The sequence below is a fragment of the Pimephales promelas genome, chromosome 24 (genome assembly GCF_988280905.1).
Source record: "Pimephales promelas chromosome 24, fPimPro1.hap1.1, whole genome shotgun sequence".
NCBI classification, from domain to species: Eukaryota; Metazoa; Chordata; class Actinopteri; order Cypriniformes; family Leuciscidae; genus Pimephales; species Pimephales promelas.
Genome location: NC_142792.1, coordinates 4,540,931 through 4,567,169, shown reverse-complemented (window position 1 = coordinate 4,567,169; position 26,239 = coordinate 4,540,931). Strand labels below are relative to the sequence as shown.

Sequence of the window (26,239 nt, the reverse complement as noted above, 5' to 3'; positions counted from 1 at the left end):
ACAAATGCCAATGGAGGGAATGTGGCCAGGACACCGGGGTAACACCCCTACTCTTTTACAAGAAGTGCTATGGGATTTTTAATGACCACAGAGAGTCAGGACCTCACTTTTTTAAAGGGATGATGAACTGAGAAATCCAATTTTCCTTGAGCTTTTGACATCTAAGTGGTCTTCATATTATAAGAATATCCTGTAAGTTTCAGAACTGAAAACGTCCTTGTTAGTCCAATAAAAGCTTTTATTGACACCAGGCTCAGCAAACGACTCGTTTTTCAAAGTGGGAAACTATGACGTCAAAGAGGATAAAACACCACCCCCGCAGAAGATGAAGATCAACGCGGCCGGTTTAGCCCCGCCCACCGATTCGCGCATTCACGCATAGCTAAATAACATAGATGCCTACCTCGTGATGACAAAACGGATCGAGAATGAAACTCATTATAATATGCAAAACTGCTATCCACTCACAGCAGTGGCTGTTTACTTCTAAGCCTTAAATGCGAAACGCCCATAAAAACCGAGCGTTTTTGAGCTATAGGCTAAACACTAGGGTAGAAAATAGCCTATTTACTTATTTATTTTGATGTTTTTTAATGTAAAAACAAAGCGAACATCATAAGTTGACCTCAGACAACAACACAAAGCCATTTCATGACCCCTTTAACGTCTTATCCAAAGGACGCTGCACCCCCTGCTGGCTTCACTAACAGCTCTTCCAGAAACAACCAGGTTTTCCCAGAAGCTCTTCCATCCAGGTACTGACCAGGCTCAACCCTGCTTACAGTAGCTTCAGTCTTGGGCTAGAGCGTGGTATGGCTGTGGCTGAGTAATATACTTCAATTCACGTCGTATACATTCTTAACCTTCAAATGGTCTTCGTTTCCTGTTTACACTTCTGGGCTTCGGGGTATTTACGACCCCAACAATTGATTGAGTAATTGTACAAAAAATATACATTTTTAATCATACAAATAATATATCATCTTTTTGTTTACTTCTTATCTATTCATTAATGCTTTGTTTTTGGAGATATAAAGTACTTTTGTATCCATATACCACACAATTCCTCAACTACACCATTAATTTAGCATTAGCATTTGAAATGTTATTTTTTTATGATACATTGCATTTATGCTCTAGTACTAGGCCTTCATTTCTATGTAAAAATTTTCAGATTTATGCTGGATTTTTTTTTTATAAGAAAATATATTTAGTTTTTTTTTTTTTTTCATATTTCCTATTGTATTTCAATGTGAGGTCATATTGACCCCAAAGACCAGAAGTGTAAACATTTTTTTACATACCTCCAGAACAACCGAATCAAGCCCAGTTTTTGTGTGTGTTTATAGATAGATAATGTATGAAAAGTCACAAAATCTTATTCCACTGATATGAATTGCTGATATTTTTGTTAAGTAAAAGTTATGACCATGACCCAATTGAGGGCTAAGACTTGAATATACCAAACAGGACAGTTTTATCATAATGAAATGGAGCTTTTGCATCCTTTTTGACAGTGCCTTTCCTCAATCAACTCATCATTATTTAAAAAAATGTCAAAAATTCAACATTTTCCACAAAGGAAAGTAAATCATGTGGGTTTGGAATGACATGAGGGTGAGTAAATGGTGACAATATTTTCATTTTTTGGTGAACTATTCCTTCAATTTTAATAGTACTGCCACCCAACACATGAATACATTCTATCCTATGTTTTATTGAGGGCAATAAGCAGGAACACCACAAAAACATTATTTCAGCTGTGAAAATGTAATCCCCTTTGGAAAAAAAACACAATAGAAGTGTATGTGTGAGCATGTGCTCTCAGCAGTGCTGCCCTCTGGTGGCTGGAGGTACCGCAGTGTCTGTGAGAGCGCTCAATCCAGCCGTCATCATAAGTCATCAGCCTAATGTACTACACCCGAGCCAAGCCTAGTGAACAAGCTACCAAAACCCACTCGGCCAAATTTACTGCCGTCTGCTTTCCAGTCTCGCACTCCTATGCTCTCGTTACCACACCGAACTCACACAGGGTTGAAACTGAACAGTAACAAATGGGTTGTGACTAAAACCCAAGGATGATGGTGCATCCCCTGGGCACGTGAAATCCACCAGCAAATTCCACCTGACAGGATCAGATAAGTGAAGGCTCACCGGAATGGCTTATGTTAAAATGTAATGCATGTCAAATTTTAAAATAAAGAAGAGGAAATCATTATTCAAGTGGAGACAGACCAGGCAAGCGTTCCTTTAGCCTCAAACACAGAGAACAGGTCACATCTTAGAAGAATAAACCTGGCAAGAGTTCGAGTGGACATAAAAGACGGTAATATTTTTCACAGATACAACATTTTCTCTCTCTCTCGAGAAACAAAGTGAGAGGGAATCGAGACTGCCTGCCTCAGGCCCCCCTAGTATGAGCAGAAATAAATATTTAAACACGGGCAGCATCAGTTTCACTGCCAGTGGTAACCCTGTGGTGAGGGCGGGGCAACAGGTCTGTCTGATAAAACAGAGCAGCCAATGAGAGGTGAGGGGGGCAACGACGGAACCGTGAGAACTCCGCACCATTTTCATTCAACAGCACACAAAAATTCTGTCGAAATCTCCCGCTGTTGTGCAACCACACGTACACACACACAAGCGGTTAACTAATCAGTCCAGGATGTGCGAGAGGTGATATGGTGTCACCGTGCCCTGAGGGGAGATATCCAAACTGACTCCATCCTCGGTGACCAAACATCATCTGGAACGAATGGATTTGAATGAATTTACAGTGTGCTTGGTCACTTTTACTGTAAAAGTATTTAGTAACCGCTGCCTGGAGCAAAATTCGCAAAGCCATTGAGTTAGGTCATTCATTAGGACATAATTAACAGATTTTAAAGTTCTGACTAAAGGCTTGGCAGACTGAGGGGAAAGCCAAAAATCGCACACACACAAATTTGTCATAGACATTATGATTCCTAGAACTAAATACTGTAGTGTGGAATCAAGAACTGGTTCTTGCTCAAAACCAGATCCCATATGTATAGAATTAAAAAAATTAAATTAAATATTAACAACAAATAAACAAATAGAGTAAAACATAATATTGCTTGATTTTTTATTGGTTTTCCAACTTTTTAATATCAAGGACCCCCTAAATATGACCACCTTGGAAAAAAATAAATAAATAAAAAATGGCTTATTTTCTAGTAGGTAGACACATTTATGCTGTATGAAAAAGAAAAAAGCATTATACAGAGAACATGTACTGAATGTCATAAATCATAAAATATTTAATATGCATTTAATATGATGTATAAAGTTAAAAGTGTGTATATATATATATATTAAATATATATATATATATATATATATATATATATAAGCATGTTTTTCTAACCAATATTACAATATAAGGGAAACATTTTAAATTTAATCCCATTTAGTTGCATCTCAAAATAAACAATGCAATTATTATTTTTTAATCCGTTTTACTCGTTTACCAATTAAAGTGCTTTTTCACAAGTAAAATAATTATTTTTAATTATTATTTTAAAAAATTTTGGAACCAGAACCATTTAATGGACTCTGAATTTACTTTCATGTCCCATCACTAGAATTAGGACAGGAAATATTAAAGCAGAGCAGAAATATTAAAAAAACAATGCAAACACTGCTTTTAGCAAACAGACTTTCTTGTGATGGAGGAATGGATGGTGTGTGTGTGTGTAAGAACAAGGTGGCATGCAGCGCTTGTTTTCTCAGGGGAGTACAAACTAACCTCAGATGTTAGTCAAGTCGTAAAAAAACGCTGCAGTGAATTATGACACCTCGGGTGTGAAAAATTGAGCACTTCACTGGGTGATGATAACACCACTTCCTTTCTCACACTGGGAACCTGAACCAGTAAGGCAAGAGGAGTACAGATCAAAGCGCTCAAGATGCACGTCCTTTAACCAATCTTCACAGTCCGGCTTCAGCCTCTGCAAGTGTTTTTACGACTTGAGGTAATTGCTCACATCAGTTGTGACGTACCGTCTATGGAATTGATAACAGTGATTTTCTCCTCTTTTGTTTAATTTAAGGCTGGCTGCTTAAAACCGGTGTCAGAAACCGGTGTCAGGCCTTGGGGGAAGGAAGAGGATCTGTCAGTGATCAAGGAGAAGAGTGATAAAAAGAACAGGAAAAGAGGGGAAAAATAAAAACTGAAGCAGGGTCAGAGGGGCTGGAACATATGCCTCATCAGATGAGGGAATGCACGTGGACATAAGCAAAGAATGAAGCAGAGCGCAGTATACTTGCCTCTTTGCACTACAAGAGAGCAGAACAAGAGAGAAAGAAACACAGAAATGGGTAAATGCAATGCACCAAAAAGGAAATATCAGCAAATCTGAAAGAATAAAATAGACAAAGAAAAGCATTGCCTGCTCTTATCGCTGAAAAATATGTTGAGAGGCCTTTCAAAGTGGGGAATATTATGTTAAAAATGTCTGCAGAAAAAAAACAATGAAATCTGCATGGAAATGAAGAGGCGGATGCAGATTCTAAACTAAAATAATACAGTACCATGGTAAAGTATAAAGCATCCATCACTGGTTTGGCCATGGGACCAACATTATGGCCACCCATGTTTAGTAAGCTGTGAATCCAATGTTTAGGAATTTGAACCAAGAAGATGTATTTTTCAAAAATGGTAACATCCCACTTAACTTAAAATAAACATAGATTTTAAAAATATCCCTGACACTGATGAATAAACAGGATTATATAGCGGTTTCAAATTAGATTTTGTTAATACAATATAAAGTACATCAAAAATAAAGAATTGGTGGTCTTTTGGGTTACGGAAACTACAGTTACCATGGTAAATACACAATATGAACTGTTAATAAACCATATGGACACTAATTCTGAAGAATAGAGCATACCTGCAAATCCTTCCCGGCTGACAAATATACCACTTACATATTTACTTGTTTTGGTAATAACTAACAACGACGTCGCATGCTCTTAATTTTAACCGCAAAAACGAGTTCTGCTTAAACAGGCCCTTAGTTACGTTAGAATAATGACAGTGACATATAGGACAATGCAAGGTGCAGGTCAGTGGGACAAAATTCTGTTCATTTTAGGGACGTTAACCGATGACCGTTTGACCGATGGTGGACCGTATCAATGTTAACCGATCAAAGTTTTCGGTAAAAAAAAAACAAAACACATTTGGCGCGAGGTCACAGTGTTTGGGTTCGCTTGCTCACAAGATTTGCGAAAAGTAAAGGCTTCAGGCTAAAACACTCAAGGTTAGAGCCAGGGCACACGGCAGGATGAAGCAAACGAAAATAGTGTGTGGGACCATTTCACCTAAAAGTATGACAGATGTAAGTTGCTGGGCTTAGATTTGGAAATACATGACATCTACATTGCATTAGTAACAGATAAGGTGATGGTGATGATGATCATCATCTTTCTTTAGTATTGTTTTTACCAATCCTCATCAAGTTCCATAAGATGTATAAGATGGTAATGCCATGGCACTTTAGCGTATATCATGGTGCTGGCTGAACACAAAGGCTTAAGTGTCATGTCGTGTCCAAAAAACGGTACTGACGCACAATAGTCCATGTTCTAAAAACATGGCAATACCACAGTGCTACTTTTGTCAGTGTAAGTCTTCATATTGGTTTGTTATTGATGTGCACTTGAGGTGGTGAGATCACAGTGGGCGTCAGATCAGGGCCTTCTCTTCAGCCCGTGCCGAGTTCAGAAGCTTCTAATCACCTCCTGTGAGAGATATCCAGACTAACCCAGATGCTCGGAGCAGAAACATAACACTAATAAAAAGTGCTTAATGCAGCAGCGTGCTGTTTTTCTCCTGCTCTCTCTCCCCTTCTCCTCATCCGTCTTTTCCTACTCTCTCCTCCCCGGCGGCCAAACGAGCAACGGTGAGCATAAAGCCAATTTCAACAAGCTGGTCTTTGGATCTTGCTGTGTTTTGGGTGCTGAGCTTTGTGTCTGGATCTCAGCTGGTTGGGAATATTAGCAGAGGAGGGAGTTTTATTTCCCACTAAAGTTTTATCATAAAAACCCAGGCTGTTTCTGACGATGGCTCGAATGCAAACTTGAGAAAGAGCAGCGGCAGCTGTAAGAGCTATTTATTCTTTGACTAATTTCCATGTCTGTTTTTGGCCTGGATAGCTCTGCCGTCACGCTGCCCCCTGCAGTATGGAGTGAGAACTGACCGTGAATCGGACTGGCTGCTTGAGATTTTAACAGCGTCTTGACTGGTTTAGGCAAAGAGTGAGCGAAGAGTGATCTAAACTGCCTCTCTTTACGCCTTTTTTTTGACAAACAATTCACCCAAAAATCATTCCTCATGTTAAAGGGATACTCCACTTTTTTTGGAAATAGGCTCATTTTACAACTCCCCCAGAGTTAAACAGTCGAGTTTTACCGTTTTCGAATCAATTCAGCCAATTTTCTGATATTTAGAAGAATATCAGTAACCAGACAGTTTCTGGTCTCATTGACTTCCATAGTAGGAAAAAAAAATATACTATGGAAGTCAGAAACTGTCTGGTTAGTGATATCCTTCTAAATATCAGAAAATTGGCTGAATTGATTCGAAAACGGTAAAATCCCCTACTTTTTAACTCTAGGGGAGTGGTAAAATGAGCCTATTTCCAAAAAAAGAGGAGTATCCCTTTAAAACTGGTCTTTTTCTCAGACAAAGCTATCATATGACTTGAAATAGAGCATATGAGACCACTTATATGATACTTTTATGGTGGTTTTTTTTTTTGGTTCTTAACAGTCCCATCCTCAGTCCCTTCTATTGTTTAGAAAAGAGCAGCTTGGACATTCTGCTAAACATCTCCTTTCATGTTCCACATATAAAGTCGGTCAAATGTATTTAAAACAACATAAGTAAATTATGACAAACGTTGATTTTTGCGTGAACTACCAGTATGACTACTGACCGCATGTTTATATAACAAGTATTAAAAGTTACATGCAATGGGGAAACTGAACTTCCCACAGCAGAAACAGAATTGTGTTGGACGCACTACATAAAAGTTAAATCAAAACATAACTTATCCTGATAGACGGACGCAAATGAGCATGACTTCCCAATATAATGGAAAAAAGCAGGGGGAAAGCATAAGAGAGGCCTTCCACATAAAATAATGATCTGATAGAGCTCATCTTCAGGGAACAGTCAATAAATTGCACTCTGTCAGTGGTTAAGCTTCCTATTTGGAAAAGTTTGGCTTGGATCAGGACCAAAAGCCACATTTGTCGAACACCCCCATCTAAATGAGACAAAAAGGTCACTGAGATGCAGCGAAACTGATGAAAAGCACAAAACTCAAAACCATTCCTTGTAAAAGAAAGAAAACATTAATCGAGCCATACCTTGAGCTGCTTTAAGCCAGCGCGGCCGGAGTCATGCATTAGGTCATGAGAGCGCTTCGCACAGGCAGTGAGTGATGGAGAAGAAATAGAGAAAAAGAAGAATAATAGAAAAAGTCAGAGGGAACAGAGACAGAACAGAGCAAAACAGAACAAACCACGCAAATTGAAAATTGGAAGCAGAGGAAGCGGGGCTAGAGAAAGAGAAAGAGGATGGTAACCATGGATCCAGCGAGACAACAGCGAAACTTCTGAGCAAGAACAGGTTCGGGGCGGAAAAGAGATCCATACGGGATTGGGTCGGGCCGGTAGGGGAAAGGGGGAAGCTTGTGGTGAAAGAGGAAGGGTGGTTTCGAGACATCCCATCATCCCCGGTCAACATGAGCAGAGAGATTGAGGCTTTCTTTGGTCCACTGCCTCCAGGGAAGGTTATGAAGTATGTCATTTCGCCGCTGAATCATGTCTGGAGACTGGACGCATGTTTTCATGTGGTCTTGGGCAAACGTTTTCACTGGCCCCGCATGAGCGGCTGGTCGCTTTCGTACATCCCGGCCGTAAATCCTGAGCTGGGACAGAGTGACTGGTGTCACTGCACACCGAGGGCCCTGTGTAGGAAGAAAATGCCCCCCTTTTTTCTCTCGGCGACCACATTTGCCCTTACTAGCACACGACTCAAAGCATCAGCTAAAATAAGACAGGCTCATCTGCTAAACGGGCACACTGAATAGACTGAGAAAGCCCTGTTTTGACTGATACAGCAGCCGACACTCCTGAAATATCATCACTGACAGGAAGATGGAGTGAGAAAACAGGGGGAAAACTTCACCCAGAAATGAAAATTCATTTACTCATGTTGTTCCATGCCATTATTCAATCTTCTCAGCTGCAGCTCTCAAATCAAACATGCCACAAGTATGATGACATCACGAGACACGCAAGAACCTTGTCAAATGCTGTTTGGCGTTATGATGTAATTTCAGGGGTACATACAACTTCAATGGCAGAGGTAATGACTTAAATCCAAGTCTGTTTGTCACATAAAGCTATAAAATGGCTTTAAAAGACGCATTGCACTCTAAAAGGTACATTTGTTAAAAGTAAATAATTAGGTATCAACAAACAAAGAACAACTAGGCTATATTTTACAGCATTTAATAATATAGCTTAATGGTAATTAATAAATATATCATTGTTCATGTCTGTCCATAACCTGAAATGTCAAAAATGTATTAGGACGATAAATACGTATACCAATTATTTGGGAGACTGTTGTTTTCATATACATGCATTAAATTAAATTCAACTGATTGAAAACATCATGCATGTACAACCTGTTGTATGCCTGTTGGGAGATGAGAAAGCAAGCATGAATGCATAAATTAATGCATAGGTTGAAAAAATATTATATTAATATATATTTATAAGTTAACCAATATTAATAAATGCTATAAAATAGAAGAAACTGTTCCTTATTGATTCATAAGACATCATGCATTAATAATCTAAACAAATTGAACCTTAAATGTTGCCAAAATTGCATATGGTTGTGGACGTAAAATTAGTAAATAATGACAGAATTCCATGTTCATTTGTGGTCATCTATTCATTACAATAAGAAGGAAGAATGGTAGCACTCTAGCAGCACTGACCTGTGTAATTGTCAGAAATCTTCCAGACTTGGAACAAGAGAGAAGGGCCCAATACGGCCTTGTAAAAAAAAAAAAAAAAAAAAAAAAAAAAACATGTTTGGATTCATATTTCCAAATTTCATTAGCTGCATGAATGGAGCAAACAACTTGTAGCTCTCCCATGCTCTCAAATTAAGAGCACATTCACACAGACCTTTAAAGTGAGCTCAATGGTTTGACGAGAGAGAACGGCCTCTTTTTTGGCCAGAGGCTCGCTTTTATGTCAGCGTAACAAAGAGCAGTCGCCCCCGTCCCCATACATTTAAGACCAACATACTGACAGAAATTTGTACAGGCACTGTGCTCGGTCCAACAATGAGATGAACAGCTATTGGAGGAAACTGAACGCAGAGCTAAAGACGAACGCTTGCATATGATTGGCACGACAGAGGGTGTGGTGAAGCAATGCAGGGATGTTAATTAAATAGCAGAGGAGAGACTCTGTGTGTGCATAAGGAAAAACATGTGTGTGAAGCTAATTAGATTTCGCATGGTTTAATGCAGGACCACAAATTAAGCATTTAAAAACATGTCTGCCAATTGCCAGCGAGGCAAGCTGCCATCCATTTTTCTCCTCCAATCATGTAGCTCATAACTCCTAAAATATGTAACCCGGAATATGAGTTCATTCTTATATAACAGGTGCCAGAGTGGGGAGGAACTCCTAATGGCGATATCCTGAGTGCATCTAGCGAGACTTGATGTGGCTGGGACGTCGGTAATGAGCGTGGAGACTGGCTCCGGAGGGTGGCACTTGTACTGTCCCCATTTCCTCTTCTCTCCGGGCCCGAATGAGGAGGCCGGCCAGGCTTAGCAGCAGCGTTGGCTCCCGCCTCAGCCCCTGGCTCTAATTAACCTCCGGGGGATTCGGCGGAGGTCCGCCTGGCGGTGGAGAAACTCTAGGCCACGATTCGTTCCTGAGACTGCAACGCACACTGGGACGATGCTCAGCCAGCCATGCGAAATCTCTAGAAAATAGAAAGAATAGGAAGGAAACGGCAGGGCGCCAGGATCCACAGAAGGTTGAACAAACCATTAAGGGTTTAAAAATGAATTTCTCAATTGAGCCAAGTTAGAAGGACAGAGAAGGAGAAAGGAAAGGGAAAAGTTCAGGGATTCAGGTAGAGGGGAAGCAAGATTTTAGCAGCTGCTTTTTCAAAGCCTGATTGGCTGCTTGCGTTTTCGGATTCAGGGAGGACTCATTCGGAGAAGGTTATAGGAGTTTGATGCTATCTCCAGGGCTCCAAAGACAACTGGACTGTGGAGCAATACACATTGATGCCTTAAAAAACAGGTTAAATTGGGACAGAACGACCTGGGTACGGCATTCCAGCACATTCAAATCATAAAATACCAAATTTATTTGCAGTTTATTTGTCAATTTAATCAATTTCCAATAGTCCAGGACACACATTTGGTCTCCATTTAAAGAGTTTAATTGCTCCAAAAAACTAAACGTTTCAAGTTCATTGATAATGCACCCAAAAGAACAACCCGTAAAACTTATTAAACATTATTTTTAATGACTATTCCTGTTGCTCCATTGAAAGACTCCATTTCTCATAAATGCATTGTACAAATCCATTCGAATCGAGGGGTTCAAACCAAGTCTTTTGAAATGATACAATAGCTTTATATAATGAACAGATTTTTGCGTGAAATGCACAAGAACCAGAGGTCTGTTGTAGCGTGTGATGCGTTCTATGTATGCATGTGTGAATAAAAGCCAAAATCGATTTATTTCTTCACAAGGTGTGGAAACCGTTCGATACATATGGATTAATTTTACAACTCCTTTATGACCTTTTTGGACCTTCTCAGTTCTGGTTGCCTAGACACTTAATGGAGCGACACAAACCTCTCAGGTTTCATTCAAAATACCTTAATTTGTGCTTGGAAGATTAACCAAAGCTTATGAGTAAATGATGAATTTTCATTTTTGGGTGAACTATCCCTTTAAGTGGACTTGGTCACAGTTACCTCCTACCTCCAAAGTCACAGTTGAACTCCTGCTTACAAACGCTAAGAAAGAAACGCCGTTCCTCGAGTGCTCACGTTCTATGTGGCTGAACTGAAACGGACCAAAGTTAGCAGTCTTCACGCAGGCCACACAAAGCTTATTTATGTTCTAAATGAAGACTGACTGCAGATACAAACATGTAACCCATGCATGACACATGAATGTTCACCACTGGCACGGCGATGCAGCGCTGGCATGGATCTGGACGGTTGGCACGGCTCTAGTTGCTGGTGTGGTGATGTACAGTGACAGGCCGTCTTTTTAACCGATTCCTGAGCCGTGTGAAGGAGGCTTTTTAGCAGTTCGCCAAGAAAAAGCCATTACAACCCAGCCTGGGAGATGCTAGCCTTGTATCGATATGCATATGGTTATGTGTAAACACTGGACAGGATGTTTAACTGGGAGGAAGAGGAAGTGGACATTTCCACAATGGAAAGATAGGATTTGGCTAGCACCACATTGATGTTACCGCACACATTTTGCTTCATGTAACACATCACAGTCCTCGCTGTAATAGTAAACAGGAGCTCTTTAGAACCATTATTGGATAATGTTACCCGAGAACATGACTGTTTATCACAATATGATAGCTGAAGTCTCAATACTGCCAAAGCTGGCTGCTCCAAGCCTAATCTGGTTGCCAACTGGCTGGAAAGGTGCAAAATAACTATCCAAAATGTTGTCAAACATCTCCTGTAGTGAAGCTGTGATGGATAGTAAAAAATAAAAATAAAATAAAACTTTTCTACGTAATATACAACTTCTATTCGGACTCAAATTAAAAGGCACAATATATTGAATGTGAATAAAAAAAGTGAACAATCCAAAAACCAAAGAGAGAGACCACTGGCATATTAATGACCCATCTGTTTCTCACCTGTTTCTCAGCGTTTACACGAGCAGATTCCTCTTGTGCCAGGACCATTTCTCTCTCGGCCGTGATCTGTACACTCTCACGCAAAGCCTCTTCCAGCTCCTCGATGCGATCGTCTTTCTGCTGCAGAGAATCCTGTTGGGAAAAAAAAAATATGTTGTTAACATTCAACAAAATGCTATCAAGTACAACAGACTAAACTTTTTACTGATACAGATTTTTTTGCAGAATATCAGGTAGAGTTCAATACCTGGACTTTTAAATGAAATTGAATTATATGGTTGTTTTATTTAATCTGACTTTGAAATTGTATTCGATGAGCTTTGTTCAAAGATAGTACACATCGAAACAAGTGTAGCAGCAGGTAGCTCTGAGGAAACCAGTGGCAGTCAATTCACAGCATGTGAGGTATAAACATTATGAATACTAGGACTGCGGTAACTGAGGGCAACCCAAGCTGTCCGTCTCAGGGACGTGACTCATGTACAGTCTGCTCCCATGATGACACGGCGCAGATCGAGAGTGAAATCGCACACACTCTCTGCTCGGGCAAACACGTACAACAGAGTCAGGGGGTCAAACTTAGTTATCGCGAACGCCTGCGATTGATTTCATTGGGAAATTGAAAAAACAGAGGGAAAAATGATGAACAGAGAAAAAGTCAGATTGAAAGCGTGCTAGAGAGCGAAAGAACGCCATGGTTAGGGACTCAAATGAATAGGCATTGTGGGATACGTGGAGAAACGCCAGAGCAGTGCTGAATATGGGAACAGTCTTGAGTTCATTACGCTGCTCCATTTCAAGGAACATTCACATTTCATTTTCCCCCCACATTTCAGAATCGGCTACAAAAGTCCTGACTCGTTTGGCAGACCTGAGGCACTTAGTACAGACCTCTACAAACATGCAGTCTGACGTACACAAAAGAGCAAACAGACGCTACACACACATACACACAAACTGCCATTCATTCAAATGGAGCTCTACAGTGGTAATGGCCTCCATGCTGAGAAACTGCCTTCCAGCTAATAGCATCAGCCTTCAATATGAAGACAGAGGCCTGTTGCACACAATCCCAGCGAACATTTTCATCTGGTATCCCACACCACAAATTCCTGCTAAAAGAGGCAATGTGAAGGTATATACATAACCAGATGCATCTGTCACCCTGCTTCAGACAATCCTAAGAGAAAAATCAGGAGGTTTTAAAATGTTTACAAAAATGCAAGCATGCAAAACTAAGCAAATTTTTGTTTGACGTTTACGTATTTGGCAAACATTTTTTGGCATGCATTTTTAAAATCTAAAGCAACTGCTTTTCGTGCGATACATTTCCACTTTCCAATGCATTTCCAATGCTAATTTGAACCCTTGGTTTAAAGTTACAAAAATGTACATAATATGTAAGTAAGGTGTACCTGATACAGAATTCAACTGTTCATCAAATTTTGGCTTAACATGTCTCTTAAAGGGATAGTTCACCCAAAAAATGTTTTCTGAAAATTCTGTCAGTATTTACTCACCCTGATGGACCTTCGTTCATCTTCGGAACACGAATTAAGATATTTTTGATTAAATCTGAGAGCTGGATCACTCCTCCATACTAGTCCATAGGCTTCTTGAGGGATTGCCAGGCTCAAAAAGTTATTAAAGACATTGTTAAAATAGTCCAAGTGACTACAGTGGCTCAATCTTAAGTTTATCAAGTGACGAGAACACATTTTGTGCGCAAAAACAACATAAATAATGACTATTTCAACTATTCATTTCCTTCTCTTTGGGCCTCTACTCAGTTAATCGTCACACGTAAGCACACTATTGGCCGACGCTGGTCATGTGTGTGATGCGTGTGACGTACAACAACAGATCATATGCTGTTAAACTCGAGGCCCAGAGAGAAGGAAATGAATAGTTGAAAGTCATTATTTATGTTTGTTTTTGCGCACAAAATGTGTTCTCGTCGCTTGATAAACTTAAGATTGAGCCACTGTAGTCACTTGGACTATTTTAACAATGTCTTTAATAACTTTTTGAGCCTGGCAATCCCTCAAGAAGCCTATGGATTAGTATGGAGGAGTGATCCAGCTCTCAGATTTAATCAAAAATATCTTAATTTGTGTCCCGAAGAGGAACGAAAGTCTTACGGGGTTGGAACAACATGAGGGTGCGTAAATAATGATAGAATTTTCATTTTTGGGTGAACCATCCCTTTGACAGGTCTCAATTTCTTGTATAAAAATCTTTAGAGAACAATCCAAGTTTTGAGCCATTTGCAAAGACAGTAACATGCAATATTGACAGTGAAGATTTTTTTGTTGTTGTTGTTTTCTGATTTTTCTATGCGCTATTATCCAACGCCATTTATATTTCAGGATATACTTTATTCCATTTATTCTCTCGGATATAATTGGGGATTGAATTCGTTCAAAACATTTTGACAACATGTAATTATAAGACTGAACATTTTGTCACTAAAATTCCTTCCAACTATATGCCTCAACTTTTAATATCAAGAGAAGAGGCTTGATGCACACAATCCCAGACACCATTTTCATCATTCTCATCTGGAATCCCACACCACAAATTCCTGCAACAAGAGGCAATGTCGATAACCAGATGCATCTGTTGAATCGGCAGGATTTTTCTGAAACCAAGGTCAGCAATTACAGGAAGTTCAGGACACTAGGAGGGTGATGGGGGTACAGATCACAGCATGTGGTATAAAGGGTCTCTCTTCTAACTTATTTTGACCATATTTAGCTTGTGCTTTCCTCTCGCAGGCAGACCGCAATCACTTTGGTTTGATTTAAAGCGACAGTAATCCTTTTTGCTCGGTCAATATCTCATTACGGTAATGCTTTTGGTGCCAAAACCGCACAGATGATAGAAGGAGACACCTCAGGGAAGCCACAAATCAAAGCCACATGCTGTACTGTAGGGACCGTCCGGGCTCGGGTGGGGCTCGCTGGGGAATCTGCCCAGCTCTCCGCGGCTTGCACAACCAATTAGGAGATGAGCAGGATGAGCCTGAAGAACAAAAGCTCAGCTCTCACAGTTGGGGCAGAATGACTTGCAGCTGTCAAGCATGCTCACTCACACACGAACATTCAACCAGCGGTGTCCTAATTCAACACAAGGTCGTTTTGTTCCCATCTGTGGCTTCTTTTTGGAAGGAACGGAACTGAAAAATGTGTTCGTAGAGTCGCAGAACCATCCCAGGACACACGGAGACAGAAACTGACTCAAGCGGTTTCAGCAGTTCATTGGGGTGAGGAGTTTAGGTCATAGTAAGGCATTATTTAAAATAACCCCAAAACAGCAGGATGACCTCAGCTAAAAGTCTAAGAAAAGACATGGCCAAAGTGAAGGGTTTGGCAGCAGATGTCCCTAAAAGATGAGATGATGATATACATTTTCCCAGCGGGAGGATTTTTCCGTATCGTTCTAGGTGTGAGAGAGAGGGTTCGCAAATGTTTACAAAAAAAGAACCGGAATGGAGCAGCAGGTGTCCATCCTTCCTGGCCAGGGAAAGCGTAAAAGACGGCCAAAAGCATGGTAACATCAAACAACATACGCCAACAAACAGGCCCAATAAAAAAAGGCCTTGGAAGTCTATTAAAGAAATGAGAACATGCGGATTTGATTCCCCTACCGCCACCATCTGATCCCGAGCTCCCGATCCTGGATCTGGTTTGAGTTGAATTGGATTTCTGAAATCAAGGAGACTGAGGCTGACTATAATAAAATTCTCAGCCAGACTGGACCGTATTAATTAAGTTTTGACTCTTTAGAGTCGAGAGACACAACAAACCCAATGTGAGTTCAGTAGACCAGACGTTGTGAACAATCGCAGGGTAGAACATTTTAAAGGAAGTAGCTGAAAGTGGGCCACAATAAACTTGAGTGCTGTTAATTTGTGAACGCAATCAATAACAAGAAGGCCAGGAGAGGAGGGAATTAAAGTGAGTGACAAGCAGAAAGAAATCTAAGCTTCCATGACGAGCTCAAAACAGGGCTTTGAAACGCTCCCAAGAGAGCTGGATATCAAGCCTCTGGGTGCTGTGGTTACTGCAGATCTGAGCGCTACGAATACTGTTTACTTCACTTCTATAACCTCCTGTGATGTGGTTCTTTGAAGCGAGCCCTTTCCGGCATCTTCCAACTCTATACATCTCTCTCTCACTCTCCCCATTTTACACCGCTTTCCGCATGTTCTACATCAAGATGAAGGCTTGATGTAGGGGGAGTGAGGTAAGATGTGTCAGTGTACAAATCGTGTTATGTCCTAAATTTAAAAATGGTGTATGATTATGATTTTAGAAAAAAAAAAAAAAAAAACATGTTATATGTTATATCAGTCTGCGTTTCTATATTCTTTTGTGTTCAACAGAAGAAAGAAACTCATACAGGTTTGGAACAACTTGAGGATGAGTAATGTCAAAATGTTGACCCTGACCCTGTGCTTGTTCTTCAGAGTAAACGTGTAAACACCCATTATGAAGAGTAAAAAAAGATGAGCATCAGGAAAAACATTGGCCAGGTGTGTTAGACCTTTAGGTCTCTCCACCCTCTGCCTCTGGTGGTGGGAAGCTGACCTTTAATTCACAGTCCTGTGATCACTGCATTGAACGATAACGGTTGTCTGGGCACAACGTGTCATAAAACAGGCTCTTCAAAGCATAAAGTCATTATCATCAAAGTATCTCTGCGGGGAAATTCTGCCCTCAGCAGGGAAGCCACTGGGGCAGTATCAAAGACACCAGTTTATGTACATGACAGTGGACCCCAAAAAAACAAAAAACACAAGAGCGTCCCACACGGCCTGAGGCTAAATACTTAGCATACGAAGGAGGAGAAAGACTTGAGATGTAGCAGAACAAAGATGGGTGTAAACAACAAGGCTCTGTGCTGATTGAAGGGGTGGAGGGCCTACAAATGGGGCTGATGGGTATCAGATGGTGCAGCTCTGTGAATGAAAAGTCTTGTTTTAAGCAAGTCAGCTCACTTGGCGGCCATTTTGGATCTGGGTAACACCCCAGGGCAGTTGTTTTCTAGTCATGCAAGCTCAGCTCCTTGCTCCTTAAAGAGTAAAATCCCCCCCAAAGTGTTTGCCAACTTGTGTTGCAATAACATACATGGCAGAAAAGACTATTTTTAATGAGCATTTCTTTCTATTTTTTTATGGTAAAATATCTAAAAAAAAAATATTTGATTTTTTAGACGCACAACCAGCCAAACAAAAATATTTTCTAAGAACGTTGTGTTAATGTTAATGGAAACTTTGTTTTGGAATGTTCTCTCATCAAGTTATTTTAAACATTTTAAAAAACCTTTTATTTTTATGCGAATATTAAAGAAACATTCCATTTTATCATTTAGCAAACATTATGGAAAAGTTACTTTTGAATGTTATCTGAATTGTTCTTGATGAATATCAAACATATATGTATATTTTTTTTTTCATTTTTTTTTACATGAATGATGTACAGTATAAGTAATGTTTTTATTCTAACAGTCTGAAAACATTATTTCAGACCAGATAACTTTGATCAAACGTTCTATTAAAATTACTGGAAAAACATTTGTACATGACTGAGAAAACCTTGCCAGAATGTTCTGAGAATGTTCCCTGTTAACTGGGCTGACCTTTTATATTGTTTTAAAGACCCCCTGTGGTGAAAATCAAGTTTTTAATGTTGTTTACATGTCGATGTGCTGTTTTTAATATGCTTTAAGTCAAACCATGTGCACATCCATCAGTCAAGACCATTGCTGAGTATTTCCTCCTCAAAACTGTAGTTTACCAAAGACCACCAAATAAAGTTATATTTAAGATGCAATCAATGCTACTGGAAATGTATTTTTAGGTCAAAAAACACCAATTAAAAACTCATTTCTTTGCAATGTATGTCAATACATCAAGAAAAGGGGGAAGGGTAAATTTAGTTTGTTTAGCTCCAGTCAGGCTATTTTTCTGTCTCATCCATCTAATGTGGATAAACGTTCCTCAGCAAAGCAATCAGATGGTGTCCTTGCCAATAAAAACAGTATGATCTTTTAATTTTAGGCCAGGATTTCCTTTCTCATAGCTGTAATGTTGAGCGCTGAGATTTCTGCCATTCATTATTCAACGGCTGCTATGTCATACGCTTTCTGGTGAAGGCCGGCAACTCACTGCTGTTGTCTTCTCCCCAGCAAAATGCAAAGGACAAAAAAAAAAGTTTTGGAAAGCCCACAAAGAAAATGGCATTTCCTTCCTTTCGACTGTTTGGCCAGTCATGCTAGCACACCATCTCTAACATGCACAAGATAAATGAAACCGTTGCAGCCCATTGTGCTTCCCTACAACCAAACAAGGTGCTCTTGAATCTCACAGCTCAATAAAGTTGCTGCTCTCCAGTCTGAGTTCCTCTCTGACAGCGCTTTGGTGTGTCAGTCTCACGACTGGCGTCTGTTCGCTCCCTCATGACCTGTTCGCGCTCGAGAGGTGATGAGTGGCAGAATCAAGGCTTTCATGTGTGAAGTACACTGCGCCTCTTGCTTTTCTTCCTGCGCCATTTCCATTTCTCCATCTCAGGCTCGCTTTACCAGTCTCTCTCTTTCCGTTTCCCTCTGAGTGTTGAGAATGGCTCTCGCCACCGCATTAGCGATGACGACCTTGTCGGGCAGATTTTTACCGCAGTTTTGTTTCACCTCTGCTCAGTGTTACCGCTAGACCCTGATCTCTCGTCAGTCTTTGGAGGTTTTGGAAGACAGACTGGAACATTCAAGAACATTCCACAGAGACCTCAAGAAATCAAAAAAGTCCTAAAACTGAAGCTGCCAACGCTAATTTGCCAGAGACAGTAATGTAACATCTAATCCCAAGATGGTCCCTCTACACGCACAACTCACCGTTAGGTCAAGCACAAGCTATTTGTAAGAAACATAACAGCTCCTTGCTGAAAAAAAAAATAGCATACTTCGCTGGTTTTAGCCTTTTAAAGCACATTTTAATATGTCAAACAAAAAAGGCACAAAACAAAACAACTAGAAAACCAGGTTTGCTCACTGTGTCCCATTTGATAAGACTGCCCCTGTGCCAACTATAGCTTTCTAATGGATCCTAGATGTTGGACTGTGACCAGTCTGTTATGGCAGGTTGAGAAAATGACATTTAGGATGAAAAAAGGCCTCCCCCCCAGGGACAGTAATATGTTCCCCCTCAATAAAAGCAGCGTCGGCAGGCCAACGAGTCATAAAAGGCTCCTGTTTGACTCTTTTATATCTGCGTGTTTAAAAAGGGCCATAAACCTGCGATTCGCCTGCAGCACTTTGGCTTTATTAACTCCAGTGTGTTGCCATCACCTGTCAGATCTTTTCATTCACCAGCAAATGTGAACACAAAGAGAAAGACCAATAAGAAGCTGCATAATTGCAGATCTGTACCCTGGCACATAAATCTTTATATAACCGTGTTTAAGGACAGGCGAGTTGATACTGAGGTCTGTATTCTTTTACTGTCAGACACGTCAGTATTGTCTGCTACAGTATCATTAGACTACGAACCTACTGTACCTTACAGATATATTCGGGCTTTCATAAGTGTTCTAAAACAAAAGACCACTGGTGCTTGTAAGAAAACTTAACAGCATGATCCCGAACTCACCAAATGTTATAAAATACTGTTCCATAATTGCACACTAAAGGTGTCACTCTAAGCTCTCTGCATTTGAGTGCTGATGTTTACAACCACATGAGAGCACAATGTGCCAAACTTAAAACAGGCTGGGAGACTTATAAACAGAAGAACTATGGCTTACTATCGCCATTCGTAATGTGTGGCGCTCTGGCGTCAGTATAATGGCTTCTCTGGATAAGTACACACACTGCACTTTTTCTGAGCTTGCTTTGATGATTTCACAAAGTATGTAGTGGAATATGTTCACCCTTTCTGGATTGCAGCATGTTGACTGGATGTACCTTTCCTTTTTTTTCTTTGTTCCCAAATTTCGCTTTCATTTATTCTGCCTTTTTACCTTCAAAGAAGGCCGGTCAAGGTGGAGATCGGGCTACAGTGGGGCCTTCTGGTCACAGGGCATGCTGAGAGTCAGAGCATTTGCCGCTGCACGCACAGTGAGACTGTGCAGTAAAAGGGAACAGACTCAACCACGCAGTAAAACAGGTATTTACTGGGCTTCATTATAATGTCATCTTTTCTCCCCCGCTGTCTTTCTCCATCCTGCTTCCCAGCGAAAGTCTTGATTTCTTCAGGCTGATGATATTTGATCGGCGGGAGAGGTACGCTTGATGATCCAGTGCGCATTGCACGTCTGGGAACTCGGTATCCAGCGGAAAATGTCACGAAAACACTAAAGAGATGTGGAGGCCTATTAAAACCCATCTCCAGTTTTATCAGACTAGAGGGATAAATGAAAAAGGATAGGGATGATTCAGAAGAGGTTAAAGTCACGCTCTTGAGGGGTGTTGATCAAAGACACTCTTCTGCATATCGTCCAATGGAAACTAACAGCTAAACTTAATTAAATAGACATTGACATTGATACTTGCCCATCCAAAAGACATGTCACCATCTAACTGCAAGGCCCAGGGTCAGGGTTAGTTATCAGTTACCAATTCAAAACTAAGTATAGGATGTTTTTTTTTAATTCAAATTCTATCATTTTAGTTGAAAGAGAGTAAATTCTTGTCCTGAAATATGAAAAGTCAGAAGTCTAATAAAAGAAATAGCTCACATCCTCAAGCTGTACGATTATAAGTCCGATTCGTTTAAAGAGCATGCATTGCACACCAAAAAGTTAAATATTAAGGACTAGGGGTTTTCTAGAATAGTTACAGTGATCCTTGCCTAAGAAAGCACTTCTAATTAGAGGACTGATTTGATCAAAACAATATGGAAACAGCACCATGCCACCAGCAGGAAACTCGAAAAAAAGAAGCGTTCTTCTGACCATCTAACCTTCTCCAATGTCAATAGTTGCTATTCTGAATATGTTTGTGCAGCTCTGGTGCTTAACCATGACTGACCACCCCACATGCCACCTCAGGGCTCCAATGGAAACCTTCCTAATTGACTGAAAAAGCCATTTTTAGTGCCGGGTCAGTGCTGCTGTCCTGGGCTAACCTCTCTCTCAGCTCACCCTGACCAACTGATTGGAGCAGGACCACTGTAACCATACCCAAACATCAACAACAATCGGTTTCCCTTCCAAACACGCCTGATGCGTCCAATAGCGTGTGAGCGTCAGATCTAGAGTCTGAGGGCCTCAAAGCCGTATCGTGACGTGCCTGTGGGGGAAGGTGGCGGTTGATGGTCTTGGCTGAAGGAAGCGGCTGTCGCCGAGGCCCGCGATGCAGCCGCATCAGGGTGCTTCGAACGGGGGAGCGTAAGCCACAGTGTGGGCTTGCGGCAACGTGACCCCACGGAGGAAGCTGGGGCCCTGAAGTCATAAATGAGCTCTCTTAGACCACAACACGTACTCTTGCGCACGAACACACTGACGCTCCAGTCGCCGGGTACCACAGGTCGAAGTCCAACAGCACATCAATCCTGCTGTCAGAAATATAGCGTATGAACTCGAACGAAAACAGAGAACACATGACACAGAACAAGGAAAATGTGAAAACGGAGAATGATCGAAAGAACAAACCAACAGCCAGGAAAAACACAGAAAACCACAACAAAGGGAGGGCCGCTGTGGCATTGTTGTCCAGAGGTCTACGGCAAAGAGGAAAAACAGCCTCACCGTAAAAACTGGGACTTTTTGCACTGAGATTCTCACAGACATTAACTGCTGATTCTGGCTTTCTATCCAGAAACTCGCTCCAGAAGAGCGGGAACGACCCCCACAGACCACCATCATGTCAAATTGGGGCTAAAAAAGTCAATATGGTGAAAGTTACATCAGCCCAGATGAGGTAGCGTGTATTCGCAAACCTGAACTAAACACCCCGATACCTGGATGCCCGGCTCTGCTTCTTCACGATCACAAAGCCATGAATTCAAAAATAGTTCCTGCGGTCACACTGAACAACTGTGTCCTATTTCATCGTACAATTATTCTCTCCTCTTCTCTTTCTCCAAAATCCAAAGCTCACAATGAGAGGAGGACACAAGGTCAGGACGTGCGTGAATGCGGTCTGGATGAGGGAAACATGAGATCGCTCTTTACCTGAGAAGAATCCTAGCAATTCTCAAATGAGGAACTGGAGCTGACATCCAAACTTATATAATCAGAAGACAGATCACTCTGAAGAGACAGCACAAAAGGAAAACCTTTAAACACCGCACAGAGGTTTGACCTATTGTGAATAGCTCATGGTTTTTGAGGGGTTTTTGACCCTCTTAAAAGGTTGATTGGCCTCATTATGGGTTAAGTTTCAATGTTAAGACTATAAAAGCCTGGTTATGTGTGTAAAACCTTCTGAAATCCATTACAGGGAAGAGGGATTCATCCAGCATTTCAATTCGGCAACATCACACAAGCATGAGGACGCAGCGATTTAAACACTGAAACATCTCAGTTCCGTAGGGATGAATATCGAAACTCTTGTAATGTCGCTCAGCCAATCAAATAACTGTGAATAACATAAATGTCACGTGTACTTTACCTGGACCTGTTGAGAACTCTCGCTGACTTTATCCTCTCTCTTACGAGCCTCTTCCATCAACTGGGCGTTCTTGCTCTTCTCCACCTGCTCTTTGTGCTTTAGATTGGCAACCTTCTTGCTTTGGTCTTTCATATGCCTGCAGTGACAGAGATTTCTGTCAGACATGCACAGATGACATAAGAGGTGGATGGATACAGGAAACAGACTGTTCAGACAAGCAAAAAACTATGCAGAATGTAAAATAAGCATACTATGAAGTTTTAATAAATAGTATGAAGTATACAATGAACATTAATCTAAAGTATATTATTCCATTCTGAAAATATTGTACTATTGTAAACTAATCTGAAATCAGATCAAATATTTAATGTGATTTAGATGTAAAAAGTTGCTATATTTTAATATATAATAACAAACTTGGGAATGGGTTATTATTATTAATTATTATTTAGGAATGGGTCAAAATAAAAATGTAAATAATAATAATGCACAATGTTATTGATGTTTTTTTTTTAAATAATATAGATTATACAATGAAGATTACAGTGGAATTGAATATGCATGATTCCATTCAGAATAAAAAAAACTAAATATTAAATGCTACAATTAGAATATTTTTTTTTTCTTTTGCACTCATACAAGTGGTCAAGTACAAACAGAAGGGTCAATGAGAGGAGCCATAAGGTAGCTTATCAGAAATGACAAGAAAAGGGAGCAGAACTGATCTCCACAGATCAAGCTGTACTGCAAATGAAAACGGCATTATGTTTGTGTTTATGCTTTAGGATTTTTCTCATTATCCTTCACCCTCCTCCATTTGCTGTGGCATGGAAACCCGCAGGAACACAAAGCACTACCAAAAACTAAGGAATATTTAAAAGAGCATTCAAGCGGTTTTCATTTCTGAGAAGTGTCGTATCAAACAGGCCTAAATCCTGGGGTCATTCGGTCCCAACAAGCGGCAGAGTTTTCCTGTTTACGTGGCCGGCATCGGAGCACTGTGCACTGGCAGCCAGGATCGGTTACTGTTCACCATCTTGACTTGATCAAAAGAATAAAAAAAAGTACGACTATGCCTTACAGAACAGATGTACCACTGACTATGCCAACACCAATGTCTTTAAATGAGTAATAACACAGCGTTGTGGAAAGACCTCCCTCGGCCCCCCTTGACACCAAAGTGCATTGCCCAAGACACACAATACGGGAAAGTAATTGAAGCGTTATTATGGGGGCTTATGGGATATGACAAGCCATGTCTACATGTGCCAGGAAAGCAGAACCAAGGTGCTTCGCACAACGCCTGCATCCCAATTCGGCTAGTACTCTGGAGTAAAAAGCAGCGTAAAGAGCATGTTCACTGAAGCAAGGTGACGCCGAACAAGGCTTGGGTAAATCGGGCCAAGCCGCTGCGGCACTAGAACCTGATCGTTCCTCTGGATGAGCCGTCCTGAGCACAGTGGAGTCTCTGTGTTGAAGTACCAGAGGAAAGCCACAGTTTTCTGGCTCCTGTTGCAGAAACTGGCACAACTCTAGTCATCAGCTAACAGTTGCCATACAAAAGTTTGGGGTTAGAGTTAGCCAGGTGACTTAAAGGGTTAGTTCACCCAAAAATGAAAATTCTGTCAGTATTTACTCACCCTCATGTTGTTCCAAACCTCTATGTGTTTATTTGTTCTGCTGAACACAAAGGAAGATATTTGGAAGAATGTTTTAATCAAACAGATCTCATTCCCCATTGACTACCATAGGAAAAAATACATACTATGGTAGTCAATGGGGAATGAGATCTGTTTGATTGAAACAGTCTTCCAAATATCTTCCTTTGTGTTCAGCAGAACAAATAAACACATAGAGGTTTTGAACAACTTGAGGGTGAGTAAATACTGACACATTTTTGGGTGAATTAACCCTTTAATACTAGGAACGACTGGTCTGAGTGTGTTTCTATCTTCTAGAAGGTTCCCAAGGTTTTCTTTCCTCGCTTTACAGTACATGAACGCGTGTTTCTGGGATGTGAGGCCGTAGCGTGTAGCCATGCAGCATTGACAAGAGCGTAGGCGATGAAGAGGGAAAGTCTACTACAATTACATCCACTGCTCTATTCAATATTTTTTATAAATCAAACAGAATTTAGGTCTTGAGGCTCGAAACACACAGAAAAGGCATCTTCTAACTTGACTACACATTCATTACTGCACAACAGCTGTAGCTTTCCCAATAAGCATTGGTGTAACATGACAAACAGCTACATCACGGCATTTTTCATCACATTTTTATCACTGCACCCACAGCCGAGTGAACTCTGTCCTCTCTCACAAATGTTGCATTGGGAAATCGGATTTATTGTAGTGAATCAGTTCATTCACATGGTTCGTGTAAATAAACGATTCGCTGATTAAATAAACGATTGCCTGATTTATTTAAACAATTCCCTGATTTAAACAAACAATTCATTGATTCATTTAAATGATTCACCATTTCATTTAAACCCCGAAATATTTATTTAAACAATGTTTTCTGCTCGGTTAAATAAACACGTTTTACAGTTTTATTAGTTAGCTCTGGTGTTTTGTGCCAGATAAATGGTGTAAGTGCAAAATTAAATGGTACCATCTGACAATTATGCTTTCAGAAATATTATTTAGTTTGCAACTTAACTAGTACTACTAGGACCCAGCGTAGCTTGACTGCAGTTGAACGGTTTTATGAGCATCTCTGCAAAGTCGTAGCTTCCCCAACAGCTAATTTGATGGCCATTAAAAAAATCTAATAAAAATGCCTGGAGTCTGCAAACATCAGGCAAGATGTGCTGTCAAAAGACCATCTCCAAGATAACATGACCATATAACAAAGCAAAAGAAAGACTTTGTGTGTGTGTGCTCAAGGGAGTTTGTGTAACAGGTCATAAATATACTGGAATGTTCCTATTTGGTGTTTCCAGAAGAGGCCAAGCCATCTGCTTGGCTCCGCTACACTTGCAATAAGCAGCTGACTGTTTTTATGCATTGCAGGCCAGCCCTTTATTCAGGGTTTTGATTATATGTTTATATGTCTCCATTTGAGCTCTGATGTGATGGGATAGGTAACCCCATTTCACAGAGTTCACGAGGGAAACACTTCTACAACAATAAAGTGAAACGATGACATCTAATTCAGATGTAATTCGCCAGTCGTTCTGGTATTTTCGATATGCTGTGATAAAAGCAAGATGGCGCAGGAATATAACAAAAAAACGATTGCTGAAAGGAAGGCTTTGTTTGTGTACCAGCATGCAAGCCAATATTTCCAGTGAGCTCCACTTTAGATACAGTTTAAGTGATGGTGACACTCTAATCTAGCCCATCCTGTCAGATTAAATCAAATATACATTCCAAAGATTCCTTAAACGGACCCAAAATACAGCTCTGCTTTATGTCCAACAGTGAAATATTGAAACACACAAACATACATGACTCTTTTAACTGCTTTAACCTAATCAGATTAAACCAATATTCTAATTTCAAAAAAATCTGAATAATAATATTAATATCTGTATTAATTTAAATACACATTATTTGAAATACCCTGAAATGTAAGGGTTTTATTTTTTTCTGATTGGTGACAGTAAATATATTTATAATGTTTCAAAGATTTCTACTTCAAATG

At 40.3% G+C, this 26,239-nt stretch overlaps 1 protein-coding gene across 15 annotated transcripts in view; it reads right to left on the bottom strand.

Moving 5' to 3' along the window:
- erc1b (ELKS/RAB6-interacting/CAST family member 1b) overlaps positions 1-26,239 on the bottom strand; it is a 184,032-nt gene that overhangs the window by 93,138 nt on the left and 64,655 nt on the right. For all 15 annotated transcript variants that reach the window (XM_039667657.2, XM_039667650.2, XM_089127191.1 and 12 more), the window contains 2 exons: positions 22,592-22,727; positions 11,984-12,115 (listed from right to left, as the gene is read on the bottom strand). In XM_039667657.2, coding sequence (XP_039523591.2) covers positions 11,984-12,115; positions 22,592-22,727 — 268 coding nt within the window. The remainder of the gene's footprint in view (positions 1-11,983; positions 12,116-22,591; positions 22,728-26,239) is intronic.